At 40.6% G+C, this 18,731-nt stretch overlaps 1 protein-coding gene across 3 annotated transcripts in view; it reads left to right on the top strand.

Moving 5' to 3' along the window:
* LOC136826774 (C-type lectin domain family 4 member F-like) overlaps positions 1 to 18,731 on the top strand; it is a 165,011-nt gene that overhangs the window by 139,425 nt on the left and 6,855 nt on the right. For all 3 annotated transcript variants that reach the window (XM_067084203.1, XM_067084202.1, XM_067084201.1), the window contains exons 2-5: positions 2,414 to 2,557; positions 3,532 to 3,643; positions 5,330 to 5,470; positions 6,074 to 6,329. In XM_067084203.1, the coding sequence (XP_066940304.1) occupies positions 2,424 to 2,557; positions 3,532 to 3,643; positions 5,330 to 5,470; positions 6,074 to 6,329 (643 nt within the window). In that variant the 5' untranslated portion in view covers positions 2,414 to 2,423. The remainder of the gene's footprint in view (positions 1 to 2,413; positions 2,558 to 3,531; positions 3,644 to 5,329; positions 5,471 to 6,073; positions 6,330 to 18,731) is intronic.

The raw sequence follows: 18,731 nt of genomic DNA on the forward strand, positions 1-18,731 counted from the left end.
ATATAACGAAATACGGGCGGCGAGAAAAATATATTCTTGCGAAAGCTTCCTGAGGCAAGGAAATAGGAATGCAGAGAAAAGTAATCAATTTCAAGTCAATATTTAGGCGTTACATAGCGTAAACAATGTGCTTGATGCTTTTCCTGCATTCCTTTTTCAAGTGTTTAATATCCGCTGTCTTTCTTGCTCGTGATATACTGCTACTCAGCTACGGAATATCTGGCCGAGAGATATTATATATATATATATATATATATATATATATATATATATATATATATATATATATATATATATATATATATATATATATATATATATATATATATATATATATATATATATATATATATATATATATATATATATATATATATATATATATATATATATATGTATATATATATATATATATATATATATATATATATTATTTATATGTATATATATATATATATAATATATATATATATATATATATATATATATATATATATATATATATATATATATATATATATATATATATTATATATATACATATATGATACTGTAGGTTGAGATGAGTTTGAACTATGCATATATATAATTTCTGATATATTAATAATATAACTGGAATATATTTATATATACAAATATTTCCACACTTAAAAGCTGGTGAGTTTGAACATAGTGTAAATTTAATGATTAGACGCTTTGAAATTGTCATCAACATATTTCCATTCTTTTGCGAGTATTTGAATATATAAATTTAATATTAGAACACATATGTTGCCATATACATTACACTCATTTAGTATTTATATACATGTGTGTATATATATATATATATATATATATATATATATATATATATATATATATATATATATATATTAATGTAAATAGATACTGAGTTACAAAAATTTGGGGAAGCACTGATATTTTCACATACACAGCATGTCTATTATATTGTAATGCTAGTTTTGATTGGAATTTTCTATGGTGTGGATTAGTCAGCTAAACTTAAAATTCGTCATTGACGAAGAAAGAGATATTTCTGCATAAAAGTAGAGAATAAGAAGAAGTAGAAGGCATATTTTCTTTTTTTGATGCCAACTCAAACCCTTGGCCCCCATGACCTTCCCGTCAGCTATTAGATCATCGGATTCCAGAGCTGCTGATCGCGGGTGCCACCCGATACCTTTGCATATTAGCGCGCATAAACAGGATGTTCTCGTGTGAAAGATATGAAGCAGCCACAGTTGATTGCTGGCGGTTCTTCCTACGTCGCATTCCACTACGATCACGTAATGTGCTCTTGTTACGGAGATAAATGTCTTCCTCGGAAAGCAAAGCAGAGGGTTAATTACTACTGTATGAATTACTACTGTATTTTCCTCCCAAAACATATTTTTCCTACTGACACACTTGCACTTATCTTTGGTTCACAGTCTAATCTCCCTAGCAGAAATGTATTTAAGTGTTTAGTACATGTCAGCATTAATACACAGTCTGTCAGAGAGGGTTTCTGGCCAAGTTCAAGTGAGTGACTAAGATTTATATATAATTTTCAGAAATTAATATTTACAGGTGCTATAAGAGTTATCTTATTTTCCACAGATTCAGAAAAAGTACTATTCCTCTATAATAACCCTGTATGCAGGAGGTCATCCATTTTCACGTTTGAATGTGACAGTGACTATCGTCTGGATTTTTCTTTGGAACCACCCCTGTTAGGGTTATATTTATATATATATATATATATATATATATATATATATATATATATATATATATATATATATATATATATATATATATATATATATATATATATATATGTGTGTGTGTGTGTGTGTGTGTGTGTGTGTGTGTGTGTGTGCGTGTGTGTTCCTGTATGAAATTTTCACATAACCATTATCTTATTCAGTATTTCTCGGGTATGTACAGTTCTCTCGCTACCTTGCATTTACTTGCTATGTTACGCCTAAGCATATAGCGATTAAAACAGCTTACATTCAAGTCAAAGTGATGTGAGAGAGAACGGCAGCTCTACTTGGGTGGTCCTAACTGTACCGAATAGGGACTAATCTTACAAGAGACAGTGATAAGTTGAGGCTCAATCGATCGTAAAAGAGAAACATTATTTCGAGGTAGGTTTAAGATTTAGAATAAAAACGTTAATCACAATTAATAACTTAATCTAGGATGCCTTTAGTAATTAACTAACTGCAATAATTTATTCATTTTTATATTCTCTTGAGATTATACGGTAGGCGTTTCAGATCCCTAACCAGATTTATAATTCCAAATAAAGTAAAAAGATAAATAAACAAATAAAAGTCGGAAATAGGACAGTTCTTCACATTCGTTACCGTTATCAGAGACCCAGGAAACTTGATGTTTCCCCATTTTTCTCCATCGATTCCAGAGTTGCAGAGATGTGGCTTTGGATCCCCTGCCTCTTCGGATTGTGGGTAGGTCTGGTGGCGTCAAGTGGACCCAGATCGGCTTTCGTCGAACGACTGGAACCAAGGGACTTCTCGTCCACTGCAGAGTATTTCGTATCCACCGGGTAAGCAAAGGGCAAAGATTCCGAGATTTATTATATCACACAAAACACCCAGTTGTTTATTATTCCCCAGTAAATTTATCTCAGACAAAACCGTCTTGTTCTTTATAACCTTGATTGACACCATGGCTCTTTGTTGCTTTCTTGCAACTAGTGAAAAACTGATAATGTGATTACTGCATTTATGGTAACCGCCATAGCAGGGGCGTCACACTACAGAACCAGAACTTATCTCTGCTTGTAAATTCTTACTGACTCATTCATTTGCCTTAGTAAACGGAGTCTTCAATAGTTTCACATCGGTCTTTATTCTATGAACTGGCCCTTGGAATTTTTGTTTCTCATAATGGAAGATCTATTTTTGTTTCTAATGGTAATGGGTGTGAAAGTTGTGAAAATGAGAATTTATGCTCAGTTTGTCATCTTCGATTGTCTTCTCTCTTTTTTGTACGGTTTTACTATCGGACTATTTCTTACGCCTTTAATGATGAATAAGTTTAGTGGTATACAGTTAGCATTTCCTGGGTAATGGGTTAATGCCTCAAATTCAGTTTTTATCTTTAAAAATAAACTTAATTGACGAAGGATAAAATACAGGTAATTGTTTCCCAAGAACGTTTATTAAATGCCTTTCATTTTTTTTTTTTTTTTTACCAGTGACAATGAAATTCGGTCTGAATCGCATTTAAACCAGGTCACCTTTTTCGTCAAGGATGTTCCCAATTCAACAATGCAATACCTTTCTACGCATTAAACCAGTAAATACTATTAAAATGAGTGTCACTCTTTACACAGATAGTTAATTTCCGATCTGATTTATTAGATTGTTCGATAAATACTTTTAGATTATAAATTCATCTTAAAGTGAATTCCCGAGCACTTAAGGCGAGTAAATGTATTTTTGATTTCTAGACATTCACTCCAGCTTATTGTTTAAGTGTTCGTGTTCACTTACGAGTTATGTTCTCCAAAAACAGCTCTTCAGCCCTGGGCGGTGATCTGCGAGAGGGTCCTGCTATGATGGAGGACCTGAGGAGAGGACAGGAGGGACTCATGATCAAACTCAACGACGTGACGCGCTCCATAAAGGTAGGATCCCTCAAAGAAGTAAACTTGCGTCTTTTTCTAAAAAAATAATAATAACTAAATTACTTCACAAAAATAAAATCTCGTGTCACTTGCAGGAATACAGAACGAGATTTTATCATTCAGAAAAAGTTAATTCACTGAGCTGAAAGGGCTGGGGGTTTAGACTTACTTAACGTGGCTAAGAACCAATTGGGACAAGACAACAACGGGTCATTCGTAGAGAGGTACCAAACTTGCTTTGTTCCTGCAGTCAACAGAGTCACTGCAGCTACAGGGGAAACATAAGCAAATGTGTCCTACTGAGGAGTACACATTTGACCTCCTACTTATTTCAAACTATAACATTCGATATGAAAGATGTTTTTATTTTCTTTGTTACAGTGATGATGCCTGAGAGATCCAGACTTGCCCAATATCAGGAAATTATACTAATTTTTATTTTGACGAGGATGCCTTAAAAAATTTCTACGTTTTAAACACTAATGAGTTGATAATATCTTCTCATCTTATTAAATAAACCCGCCAACGCCATTGTTATAATACATATCTTTGCAGTTCGTTAAAAACTTCCATTGGCATTTCACAGGAAAAATAAGTTCATTAGTTAAATAAAGCATTTGTAGTCATTCGTGTTTTTACCAGGAGGCAGTGAATATTAGAAGTAAATGAAACAAATATGTAAAATTATGTTATGAATAACGTCTCTACCTTAATACATATTCTGTGACATAGTAATGTTATATTGGTATCAGATTCCAGATCGGGAAATTGATTTGGCAATATGCAAAAAATTATGTAAAATATTATAGATGAAAAGTATGTTGTTTATTAAAAACGAAGGGAATAGTTTGCCGAAGACAAATTTATAAAAAGGAAAGTGTTTATCGAACGAATTTACACTATACGTAAGCTTTCTCCCTTAATTTCCATTTAATTATAATTTCCAACAACAACGCTTGTTGAGCTGGAAGAGTTCTACCGCAGATTTATCTTTAATGATAAGCTTGTGTGATATTGCAATGTTCGTATTCTTTCAAATATGCATGTAAAAATTGAAGAGTGAAGAGAAATATACGTTCTTCTGCTTTTCATGCTTCACAGATTGTTACAGTATTCTTGTCGACGAAGAAATCTTTTTAAAATTACCTATCTAGTTACGGTATACCATACCCCGATCTGTCATCATTCTCTGCCACGTCGTTAATGAGCTTGGGGTTGGGGCTGGTATGCAATTCCTTGTCAGCTATTTGTGAAGAAGCATCTATTTGCAGTGAGTTGGAAGGCGCATTCTTGTGCTGTTACTCATATAATCATGACCTCATTTTAGCCTCAAAGATTATTTTTTTTTTCATTCTACAAAATGTGTCTTACAGCTCAGCTGGGCGTTAACATGCATGTTATATTGAGGCATAACAAACTCGATCCTGAGGCAAAGACCATTTGCGTAGTTGTGTAGTATCAGGTTGTAGTGCCCATAATCTTCTCATTTTCTTGTGCTTTTCAGGGATCTTGTCATGTGCAGTTCCGTGAATTGAAACAGTTAGTGTTCACATTTTATAAAGTTGTGGAATTTAAATATTGGAAGTTACAAGAAGACATTTCTATCTCATGGATGTCGTATATTCCTGTATCTCGGGATAAAAGATAAAAGATCTTCCGAGTAACTAATGCAAACATCTCTTGCAGGAGGATGAACTGAAGCTGAACAACATCTTCTATAAGCTGGGTCGTCATGACACAGACCTGGAAGGTGTTGACTCTTTACTCGATCGTCTGTCCACGTCAACCAAGAGGATTGAGGCAAAGCTAAATAAACATGCGTTCAATGTGAGTGGGAAGAAAGATATTACTCGTAACAGAAGGGATGCAGGAAGTCTCTTGCAAGATTTAAGATTTTGATTATTTTTGCTAGATAGAAGGACTGGAGGAGGTCATCAGAGGATAATGTCTGATGCACGGTTGAATGCTTAGATGATGTAATATATATTTTGTTATATTTTCAAATTGATTTTTCTGTTGGCTCACTATTTACATTCTCATTTACACTTTTACCTGCACACGTAGAACTTGAACAAGAAGATAAACATCATGTTGTAAAATTAAATGAATCGATAAAGAATGGTTAGAACCGCAGTTGATTTTATTGCAAACAGAATTCTCGATGTCAAAATCAAAATCTTTAGTTTTACCTTCTGGTAATTAATCGCAAGGATAAATTGGCAAGTTTTAACATTCTTTTTATTTCTGTAAATTTCCCACAATGTTTATGTATTTTTCCTTTACAATAATGCAAAGGTTAGGTTTGTTTTCTGAACACATTCCTTCATATAGTCTTATAAGCTTAAAAGCTTTTCTTGTTCCCCTCACATTTCATTACGACAAAGTTGCGGGTACGAAGATGGATTCAAAACTGTCTTGATATACAAACAGGTTGACTTCTTGCGCCGAAGGGTAGAAGAAATGAAAGAGAACATTGAAGCTGAGCAGAGAGTGGAAGTCCAAGTTGCTGCTACACGTTCTTTGATTAATCGGCTTGAAGATCGGTTAACAGACGCTCTGGCTCGACTTGGCACCGTGGAAAACACAACCCAGACCTTGCAGAAAAGATCTGTGCCCCAATACGGCCCAACTCTAGCACTGCATTCCCGCCCACCAACTCTGACTGTTTACCCAGACAGACATACAGGTAGGAAGAGTGTTCTCTTGATTATTGCCTTGCATTTGACAAGTTCTGGTCTATTTTAACATTTCAGGTTTTGATTTCACTTATTGTATTCATTTACTTCTAGCCAACATAAAGTAAGTCGATTCATAACAATGCCCAGCTGAGCCCTGTGTATAGCTTTGGCAGCATGCCTACTCGTTGCTTGTCCAATTCGAGAATTATTGCTTTAAGCACTAGTATACAGAGGAACAAATCCAGGCGACATTTTTTTCTACACTTATAAGTGTTTGATGCAAAAGCTTTTGCTTGACTGATTTAGTGCTCAAGTGATGTTGGCGAAGCATTTGCTTTTGTAAAATGTAGCATTGCAGCTCTTACAAAGCACCATGATACCCTTTTTACCTCACAAAATATTAAAGGTAAAGTTGAGTAAAATCTTGTTGTTCATAAAGCTATTTGTTTATTACGGATGAACACAGCTCTATTCAAGAATTTCCTTGTGTTAAATTCCTAAAACCTAACCTGTACCGGTTTGCCATGCAGTTATCGATAAAATTTCAAAATAAGTCTTAAGGGGCAAGTAGTGTTCCTCAGTTGTAGAGTGAGTTGACCTCACACATACTCTTTTGAGCTATTTTTTTCCCTAAGGAAAAATTATATTGATGAATTTGTAATTTCTTGTGATGAGAAAATGAAGTAACTGTGGTTCTGCAGTTCAAAAGATCAGGAATTCTAAGGTTTACAAGGTAAAACAGAAAAGTGAAGAAATCAAATAATTCCCATGACAAAAACTCATAAGGCAAAACCATCAATCCTTCCTAATTCCCAAACTCCGCACGTTATTTGTAAGAATTTTATGACTTAATACTACATGCCTAAGAAGAGACACTGTCATATGGCCTACTGATTCCCAGGATTAATATCCAAAATAATAAAGAGGAATACAATTTTACCAAAAAAAAAAAAAAAAAAAAAAGAAGTTTAGACTTGAATGGGATACTGATAGGAAGCAATAACCTTCAGCCTGAATTTGTCAAGAACAGCAGAGGAAAGCCATTTTAGATATGGAAATTGCTACACAAGGCCGATATTTAACTAAAAAAGCTTTCCAGTAAAAAATGCAGAGCATCTAAAGTGCACGCCTAACATTAAGAATGGGATTTTGAATGAGCATTAAGGAATAAAAGGAGTAAATGTCCCTCCACAGATAAATTGCTGCCATTTTTGTCACTGAATCAGCTTCATATCCTGACTGATAGTCGGAGGCTCATTGGCAGTATATGGCATAATAAGATGGGGAAGAAATAAGAAGTGTAGGTATGTGAGAAGAATTAAAATGGGTCTAGGACCGATAGTTAATGAAAAAGAGAAAACATCTAAGCAAGAGTAATCAGCTTGTAGATAGAGGTACTGTACTGTTATGACCAACAAGTCGGCCTAATAATGCCTAGTGATAGGACTTCTAAAATGGTATTCATATGAATATCTGGAAATTACAGAAAGGAAATATGTTAGCAAACTATCAGTGGGCTTTGTTTTACCGAGTGATCAGGTAAATTATTAGACAGAAAGTAGTTAGTAAATTATTAAGATTTATAGTGCACAACTGTGTTAGAATTTAAGAGCACTACAGTTTTGGGGTAGGAGCTAACTTATTTTAAGAAATATTTTCTTTATTTTTTATATATTGAAAGAGCCAAGAAACTGGTGGGCATTGCAAATGAGATATTGCAGTTCTGAATATGATGTTTCTTCATCTTTCTGTGTCTCTAGGTATTAGAATTATAATGGAAATATCCACATAAAATAGCCAATATTGAGTTCAGCAATGGCTAGCAATAAAAGCTCAGAGGAAAAGGATAAGATGAGAAAGCAACAACATGGGTTAGGGTTAGATGACTGGCTGCCCTATCAGCAACAAATCAAATGCCAAAAAACAGTATCAAATTATTTGCAGGTGATATAGAAGGAAAGTGCTAACTGACATGGGTTACCAGCAGCAAATCGAGTGCCCGAAAAAGTAGCAAGTTATCACTGGATAAGCAGTATTTTCATACTTTGAGAATGTAGATTAGAGCTACTGGCACAAAAGCATTATGCCATTAAATATTACAGTATTATGTTTACGGTGGTGTCGCTATGGGCGGCCAGGGAGGCCCACAGTCACATGCTTGGCCCCTCCACTGGACCCCCAGTTGAAATTTCATTTTGTAGCTAAACTTTAACCCTTTAATGGTCAGAGGCAGAATTATAGCTTTAGGTTTTTAACACAAATGGCACGGTTTGTTCATTATACTTTGATCCAACTTTATGTTATCAACTTATGTGTGAAGTGATTGAAGCTACAGTTACGGGTTTGAGTAAGTGCAATGCAATTTGCCACTGCTGCTTAGAGATAAATTCCAAGGAGAGGAGACGAAGAGGGAATGGGATAGGTTGAAATTTTGAAGAGATTTTGGAGGGTCATAAGTCTTTTGTGTAACTGATGATATGCACTATTTTGATATATTTACATGACAAGGATATTATACTATAGTTGAAAATTAAAACTGATAATAGAAATTAGGCAAGTGTTGAATATAAGGTTGTGTGGAAATTTATATTATAGTATTTGATACATTTGCATATAGTAAGAGTTGAAAATTAATTGAAAATTGAGCTCTATAATTTCAAATACAGTTTACTAATTATAATTAATACTGTACTATTATTTTCCTTCATTCACATGGATATATACATTCGAGAACAGTATATTTTACTAATTACAGAATTGGTACATTAGTTTTGTGTAATTTTCTTTGGCTCCCCCAAAAAATATCTTGGCCCCACTTAGGCCCACCCCCACCGATGGAGTGCCAGCTACACCACTGTATGTTTACCACCTTTGAATGGCTGATAGACAAAGTAAACGTCATGATAACATCTTAGGAGTTCCTTCTCTCATTGGTTGCATTTGAAGAGTATCAGTGCAATTTGTTACAAAGCATGCTCTACTCCTTTGTTTAGTTGGGTGTCATTTCTTGTTAATCATGTATTTAATGTTTGCTTTGTGATGATGTGTAGCAAAGCTTTCACCCAGTCTTGTTGCTTTTGTTACTGTAACTCCAGCATTGCAGGTGCTGTTCTAGCTGTGTGTGGTGCTGTCTCTTGTGTCTGGCCCCACCAGCTCCTAAAAGGGCCAGGAAGGTGCTGACACTTCAAAAGAAGTTAGACATTTTTTTTAGAGAATCAAGGACAGCTGGTCAATGTCTCACATCATGGCAGAGTATGCTATGGCACAGACTGCATTGTAGGACAATAAGGCTACCAAAGACAAGCTGAAGTATGTGATGGACTTTAGAAAGAAGGTGTTAAGGAGCAACAGATGTAGAAAGGACCCTGCACCATCTTTTTACTTGGCATGCCTGTGCTCACCAGCGTGACAGGAACCTGAGCACTCTTGCTCTAGGGGGAAATCTGTATTGATCCTTTCCACTTCTCATGGGCACAATTTTCAGTGCCAGTGTGAGGAGAAAGAGAGGAAGTGGTGTCACCTTTCACTCCTCTTTTCAGTTTCCATGCAATTGAGTATAGGATCTAAACCAAAAACCTGTAGGTCCAAGCCTGCCTTCTCAGTTGAGAGGCTCTTCAGGTGCTGGACAGGAGTTGGAGTGGAAGAAGAGCAGAAATCTGGTGTGGGCCCCCTCTTCTCTGGAAGAGGAGGTAGCTTGGACCTCTGGGTATCCTTTCAGTCCTGAGGTACCTGCTCCACTAGAACTCCAACAGGTAGAGCTCAGTTGCTCGAACGCACTGTCCTTGTTATATTGTAACCTTACTTAATAAAAAACCTACATTTTAGAGAGCTTGTTTCGTGTCTCATCCCAACCAACATGGCGCAATAAGGTACAGTATTACAGGAAGAAGTTACAAGAAGCAAGTGAAGATACAGGAGACTTACTGCGAACCGGATGAAAACCGACAGAGGACCACACACCAACAGTTACCTGCTTCTCTCTCTCTCTCCGCAACAGACTTTTTTCTGTATGTATAGTTTATCGTATGCGCAGTTTAAGGTGGTGCTAACGAGCCAACTAATGCCAGTATTTCACACACTGCACTTAAAATACTGATACTGTACATTTCTGTTAAATTCTGTTGTAAACCTGTGTTGGGGTAAACAACATTATTCATAATGGATTCTCCACATTCTCAGGACGAATGTGATGATACCCAACTTGCCCAGCGTTCACAAGACCCTATCTACTGTCCACAGTCCCCACCCTCTCTCCATCCCCAGACAATGATAGCCCAGTCAGCTGATTTCCTTTCGCTCATACAATACCTGGAGAAATCATGGGTTGAGGATCATGCCAGGATCAGACAAGAGGAGGAAAGGAGGAGAAAAATAAAGAGGAGAGATGGAGAGACAAAGAAAACAGGAAGAATTAAGGGACCAATGACAGAGAGAGAGAAGGACAAAATCTGTAGGCAAAAGGAAGCAGACTGCTACAGCACCTTTCTGCAAATACTAGCCCCCCTCGTACAGCAAGCAACCACAGGAAGCCCCAGCGTGTCTCCTCTGGCACCTGCAGCTCGTACCTCACAGTCAGAGGGTGCAGTGACCCCACCAGTACCCCCTCCACAGAAAGCAATTGTCCAGACCAACCCCCTCCCCCTTCACCCAGATGCAACTTGCCAAATTTTTCGGGAATGGCAACGTCGATGGGACGATTATTCAGTCATGGTGGATCTGCCCAAGTTACCCAGAGAGAAACAATTAATCTCGGTGAGGATGTGTCTTGCCCTGGAGACACAAAAGATCCTCAAGCACACCGTAGACATAACCCTAGACGCCGGATTAAGTGTCGACGAAGTATTGGATGCCCTTCAAGAGCACATCATAAGCCTTCACAGCAAGAATCTACGTCGTAGGGAGCTGCTCACATGTAAACAGTTAGAGGGTGAGTCTTTTTCAGACTTTTACATAAGACTTAAGGACATTGCAGGGGCAGTAGACGTCTGTCCCAGCAGATCCTCAGTTTGTGAGCAAACCCAGATGAAGATGATCATCCTCATGGGAGTCAGGGATGAAGAACTGACTGAGAAACTCATAGCCCTTGACACCAACACCTCTCTACAGGATATTATCAACATGTGTTGCACTTATGAGGCCACCAGGATGGCCACTTCTGCAGTTTGTGCTTTGCCCTCTCAAATTACATGAACAGAGGAAACATGGAAAGAGTGCCACCCCACCACACCATCACATAGTGTTTCATGCCAGTCGTGCAATCGCATGCATGGATCCACAGAGAAGTGTCCAGCAGCAGACAGCACCTGTAGCAACTGTGCCCACAAGGGGAATTGAGCTGAGGCACAGAGGTGCCCCACCAGGCAGGTCCAGTGCTGCCACTGCAACCAACATTATTACGACAAGTGCTGCCGAAAGAAGACAAGGTGCCGCTTCCAGTGCCAAGCCTACACCACCCTCTCCGGGCAAGAACTCCAGCTGTCGTCGGATGGGAAGACCCTCTTCTATCAAGACGCCGCAGCCAATCTCCATTTCCCCCTCATATGGTGACATAACATCCATGATTCAGATGTTGCCAGACACAGGTGCCGACATCTCTGTTATGGGTCCTCAGCATCTTGACCTTCTGCACATTCCTAGGAGTATACTACATCCCTCACCAGTTGCTCAGATGTTCACTGCAGATGGTTCTATGATGACATCTGCCTTCAGATCCTTCACAGCTACTCTCACCTTAGCGGAGAGATCCTGTTCAGCAAGGATCCAAGCCCATGAAGGTGTCCGAAACACCAGTGCTGTCACATAGCCATTGCAAAGAGTTTGCCATTATTTTGCCAGAGTTTCCCAGACCTATTCTGGATGGTACCCATGTCAATAGGTGTCCAGAGCTCCCTCTTCATGCCACCATGTCACCTGCTGAAGCCAGAGACTTTTTCCTATGAGAGTTCAAGGATGTGCTGATCTCCAAAAAAGAACTGAAGAATGCCCCACTCAAGCTGACAGAAGGACCCCCAATGTGAATCCATCTTAAGGAAGTGCCACAGCTTTCGCCATCAAGCACCACACCTGATACCATATGCCTTCCGGGAACAAGTCAAGGCAGACCTCGAGTTCATGGTAGATCAGGGCATCATTGAGCCCGCCAGTGACAGACCCTCAGACTGGTGGTTCATGGTAGATCAGGGCATCATTGAGCCCGCCAGTGACAGACCCTCAGACTGGTGTCACCCGCTTGTTGTTGTACCTAAGGACAAAGGCGTTTGAATCACCGTTGACCTCAAGAACCTAAACAGCCAAGTACAATGCCCAACCCACCCATCACCCTCACCATCATCTAGTGTCCACAGCTTTGGTCTAGAGGCCAAGTTCTTCACCACTGCAGATGCCCAGCATGGGTACTGGAAAATGCAACTTGCAGAGGAGGATCAAAAGTTAACCACATTCATCACACCCTATGGCTGATTCCAGCATTGCAGAGGTCCAATGGGATTTGCGGCCATACGAGACGCCTACTGCCTTCGAGGAGGTAAGGCTCTGCAAGGTGTTGAAAATAGCGTCAAGGTAGTCAACGGCATCCTGCTTTTCAATGAGGATTTCATGAGCCATCTACACTGAATCCTTGAGATGTTGACAAGGTGCCGCACTTTTGGCATCACACTTAACAAGGACAAGTTTGCGATTGCTGCCTCCAGCGTTACCTTCTGCTGATTTCGGATCTCCAAAGACGGCATTTCAGCAGACCCCGACAAAGCAGCAATCAAGGACTTCCCTACACCAACGAACTTGATGGATCTTCATTCATTCATAGGGTTAGTGAACCAATTGGCCGAATTTACACCTGAGATAGCTAATGCAGCTCAGCCTCTCAGACCGCTTATGAGCCCCAAGCGTGCAATTGTATGGACTGCGGATCAGGACAGAGCATTTTACTAAGTGAAGACTGCCCTGGCTAGCCCACCAGTTCTTGCCTCCTTCAATCCAGCCCTCCCAATTATCCTACAGATCGATGCTTCTCAACTCAACTGACTAGGATATGCCCTTCTACATTTATTATTAAAGTATTTTAACCAGACCACTGAGCTGACTTTCAGCTCTCATAGGGCTGGCCCGAAGGATTAGAATAAGATACCAGGTCTAGGCCTGAGGCCAAGCTCTGGAACCGAATAGTTCATTCAGTGTGATGACAAATGAGTGAAAATTAAACTAAAGACTGCACAAAGGCACACACTTCCACACTGGAACACATGCACACAATAAATAAATTTCACATTTACTCACACATCCATACATACATAAAAAAAATAAAATCAGAATAAGTTAAGTAATATTTTAAAATTTTGTTTTTAAAATTCATTAAATGACCCATCTTTTAGTAAGTAATATTTTAAAATTTTGTTTTTAAAATTCATTAAATGACCCATCTTTTACTTATATTTATATTTTATCAACTAAATTGCATCTCTTCATGAACATCAAAATTGGAACGAATGAAAATGCAGAAGATGCTGACAAAATTTCCTTCATTGATTTATTTCCAAAAGTTGACAGTTGCTGCTGGTCATACTTTGGACACACATAACACATCATACCGTTATTATCGCCTTGCACTCTGAGCACTTGGGAGCAGGGCTACGTGGGCTGCTCATTAAGTGTCTGTGTCAGACGAGTATGGCCTATCCAGAGACGAGTCACAATTACTTGCGCATGTCTCTCTCTCATAATGATGAACTCCATTTTCTAACACAGGATTTTATCTGTTTCAATTTATTATGCCCTTCTACAGGACCACAGTAATGGAAGACTCTGCTTAGTACAGTGTGGCTCTTGTTTCCTCGCAGACGCCGAGACATGCTACGCCACAATCAAGTTGAGATACTGCATTAACTGTAACCTGGGCTATGTCCAAATGCAAACAGTGCCTGATAGGCCTCCAACATTTCACACTGATGGCAGACCATCGCCCACTGGTGCCAAATCTCAGCCATTACACTCTGGATGCGGTCAAGAATCCCAGTTTGCAACATCTCAAGGAGAAAATCTCACCTCATCTGTTCACAGCTGTGTGGTGTGCTGGCAAGCAGTTTGGCATACCCAATGCCCAGTTGCGTTCCCCCATCAGCCAGCTAACACCACAGGGCGAAACCAGCTGTGCTGAGGCCAGGATATACATCAAGACCATCACCACCACTCATGCAGCAGCCCAAGAGAATGACACCTCACCCCAGGACACTGACAGGATTATTCAAGATCTTCGTGCTTTAGCGAGGGAGGACCCATCATATATCCGTCTTTGAGACTGTGTGCTCTCAGGATTTCCTACCAATTGTCACAACTTAAATGATTCATTGCTCCCATTCTGGAAACTATGGGACAGCCTCTCAGTCAAAGCTGAACTCGTACTTTATGAAGCAAGGATTTTAGTTCCTGCATGACAGTCACAGAGGAATAGGAGCTGCAAAACGACAGGCACAACAGACTATTTACTGGCCAGAAATTGACTCTAAAATCACAAGTACTGTACTGTCCAAGCATGCAAGCCTTGCCAGGTCTTACAACCCAGTCTCCAGCAGGAGCCTTTTCAAAACGATGACCACCCTTCTAGGCCTGTAGAGTCTGTCAGCAGACTTCTTCAGTGTTGCAATAAAGTCATTCCTTGTTGTGGCCAACAGGCTTTCTGGCTGGCCTGTGGTTGTCCCACGCTACAGTGACACTACAGCCTCTGCGATGATCAGGATCTTCTGCAGATATTTCATGGAGGTCGGTGTCCCACTTCGCCTCAGGACCGATGGTGGACCTCAATTCACCAGTCGTGAATTCAGGGATTTCATGGAGTGATGGGGAGTACATCATCTCGTCACTTCCCCACACTACCCGCAGTCCAGTGGACATGCCGAGGCCACTGTGAAGGCTGTGAAGCATCTTATACTGAAGACAGCACCCTCCGGCAATATTGACTGTGAAGCCTTTGACTGAGGCCTCTTGGAGTTACGGAGCACTCCAAACTTCACAGGCCGCTCCCCTGCAAAAAACCTATATGGCCACCCACTTTGCTCTAGTGTGCCTTCTCGTCCTCAGTCACTCTTGCAGGAATGGCTTGAGAAAGCCAGAGACTGCAATTGCTGTGCTGCCGCCAGAGCTGGACTTGTACAGAGGTCATACAATCAACATGCATGTCCCCTACCCAGGCTAGAAGTTGGATAATCAATCAGGACCCAGGATCTGATTTCTCACAAGCGGGACAAGGTCGTAATCGTCATGAGCCATGGCAGGTCAGGGGACTATGAAGTACGTCTCCCCACCAGACGAGTATAATGGAGGAACTGGAGCGGACCCTCTACCTAACATCCCTGTGGACCTTCACATGGACACAGAAGAGCCCTCCGATGGCCCTCCTACAGCCCCACATAGATCTCCCAGTTTTCCAAATGAAGAACCCGCTCAAGATGGGATTACAAGCGTGAAGGGGGAGGGAGGTGTGGATACTATAATCTATATGTAACATGCATTTGTCATTGTATAACGTATTCTCACCTCCCATGTATATAACAGTGTATATTGATAAGTGGCAATTGTATGCTTGCCTCACATGTATACTGATAAGTGGCAACCAAACACATTCAAATCCAATGCCTAGCAGTATGCTGCTTCCCCTCTCCGAGTTCGGATGCTCACATGAATTGTCCTTGTTATATTGTAACCTTACCTAATAAAGAACCTACATTTTAGATGAGCTTGTTTCACATCTCATCCCAACCAACAGAATCCGTGGTGATGGCATCAATGCAGGCAGTCTTATGGCTACACCTGTGGGTGAGCACACTCATAGACTGTCTTGACAGGCATCATGTCCACAGACAAGAGAGCAACATGTAGGGTTGTTGGTGTCAGGTGGAAGGGGCCTTACTTACACAGCACACCAGGTATCCAGCCAGTGGATGAACATGGTCCCCATAAGGAGAGACAGTCTTCTTTTCGTGTTTTCCTACCAGGTGTCCCATTTGAGCAGCCTCTCGCTGTTTGGTGTTGGGTTTGCCTCTGCTCCCCTCGGGGAAAGGTAGACGCAGCAGTTTAATTTCATTGGGAGGACTCTCTGAACTCCCTGTTCAGACCCTCACAGTGGGTGAAGGCACCTGTCACTAAACCTTTGGGTTTGGCAAATTCCTCCATGTCAATATGCAAAACAAGCCCCAGCTTCAGAAACCCAGACAGAAGCAGCATTCCTCTTTTCCTCTGCTAGGAAAAACAGGGAGCCTTCCCAGCCCTTTCATTCCCCCTTCTCTGGACAGTCCAAGAAGTGAGGGAAAATTAAGAAAAAGGGAGGGGGTTGTTGATAGTGGCAATCCCCTTCCTCCACTGAAAGAGATACTGATTGTGCCATTGGTCAAAGTGGCAGCAACAGTGAGCACAGCAGAGTGTATCAGTGATTCGGGATGGATACAGGCTTCCAATTTGAGGATGTCTGTCCTTCCCTTTCTATGACAATGATAATCTCAAGATTTTTGGAAATCTTAGGGCTTGTTGGCAGAGTTTGAAGTGATGGTGGGAAAAGGCACCATCAAAGTCATTGGTTTGACAACTGCCTTTTCTTTTAGAGGAGGCAACCAGGGGTCGGAGACTGGTCTTCGACCTCTTAGCATGGAATGAGTACGTTTGTCAGACCCCATCCACAAAGAAAATAGTATGATTGATGTTCAGGTTCCATCGGAGAGGGCAACTTCGTTTTTGACAGACTTTCAGGATGAATACCTTCAAGTACCCATTCATAAGTTATTCACATTAGTCTTGGCTTAGGCCCAGTTGAAGGGTATTCATGTTCTGTGTTACCTGGACGATAAGTTAGTTCTGGCTTCCTCCTGGAAATGCCTTCTGTAGGACAGGGATCACCTGTTGGCATTTTATCTCGATCTGGGGATTGTGATCAACTGGAAAACATCCAATCTCATCCCCAACTTTAGAGTGCAGCTCCTGTCACTACAGGAACAACCTGCTTGCCAGTGGCAGGTCTTCCTAGGTCATCTGTTGTCATTAGAGAAGCTCGTTTCCCACAGGCAGAACCACCTTCAGTTGCTGTAGGGTTAACTGAAGCACCATTGGTCTTCCTTTCATGATCTTCCTTCCCAACTTGTTCCCCGAGCCAGGGAGTCAGAGAGGACCTTGCATGTTGGTTGGACAACAGACATCTCTTTTGGGGCATTTCACCGAGTTTCCTCCTCTGGAGATGCTGCTGTTTACGGACACACCAAAGAAGGGGTGGGAAGCATACCTGAGAGGAGAGAGTGTTTCAGGTGCATGGATATAGGAAAAACTGCATCTGCACATCATCTTGGAAGTGCAAGCAGCATGGTTAGCATTGCAAGTGTTCTGAGAGTTTTAGAGGGCACTTGGTGGTGTTGATGAGTGACAACATGACTGAAGTTGCCTACGTCAACAAACAGGGGGACATTGTCTAGGACACTGTGCCAATTGGTGTTGCAGATTCAAGCCATTGAGTTGTGAGCCAGATATATTCTGGACAGGTGGAATGTGCTGATGGATCAGCTTAATTGCCTGAGTCAGGTAGTGGGGCCAGAATTGTCCCTAAACCCCCGAGTAGCAAGGAGGTAGTTCTACTTAAAGGGTGCCCCCAAGATTGATCCATTTGTAACCAGACTTAACAGAAAACTTCCCACCTTCTGTTCCCCAGTCCCAGATGCATGGGCAGCAATGGAGCATGTATTCCAACATTCCTGGGACAATATGGAAGAGTATGCCTTCCCACGTTTTCAAACCCCTCTGCAGTGTTCATCCCTGGGTCTTTGGATGAAAGGGGTGTCAGCATATGTTGTCAATGAGGAGCCACCAGAGCCATCCAAAGACCCGGGGTTGAATTTGAAACATGGAGCATAAACTCAGATTGTCCCAGGGATTTTGGAACACAACTGCTGCCCACAGATCTGGGGACCAAGGAACAGAAGAAGACAGGAAGATTTCTAAGTCTTCAACGGATCTAATGGGGATCCCCATCACTTGAGCAACCTCTCTGAGGGTTTAGGGACTGCTCTGTCGCCACTACTCAACTCCAGCAACTAAGCATCCACCTGTACATTCTGTCTGCCCAGAATTTATCTGGCTGCCAACTTGTGGCTTGAAAAGCCACCCACTCATAAATATGCAATGCTAATTGGCACAGAGTCCAAGACACCGTCCCGTTTGTTGACATAGGCAGCTATGGTTGCATTGTCACTCATTAACACCATTGCATTGTCACTCATTAACACCACCAAGTGGCCTCTAAAACTTTCTTAGACTGTTTGCAACTCTAACCACGCTGTTTGCATTCTGATGTGCAGATGCAATATCCTCAATCCACACACCTAAAACAAAACTCTGCTCTTAAGTGTGTGCCCCATCCCTTCTTTGATGTGTCCATAAAC

This window comes from Macrobrachium rosenbergii, chromosome 41, assembly GCF_040412425.1.
Source record: "Macrobrachium rosenbergii isolate ZJJX-2024 chromosome 41, ASM4041242v1, whole genome shotgun sequence".
Classification (NCBI taxonomy): Eukaryota; Metazoa; Arthropoda; class Malacostraca; order Decapoda; family Palaemonidae; genus Macrobrachium; species Macrobrachium rosenbergii.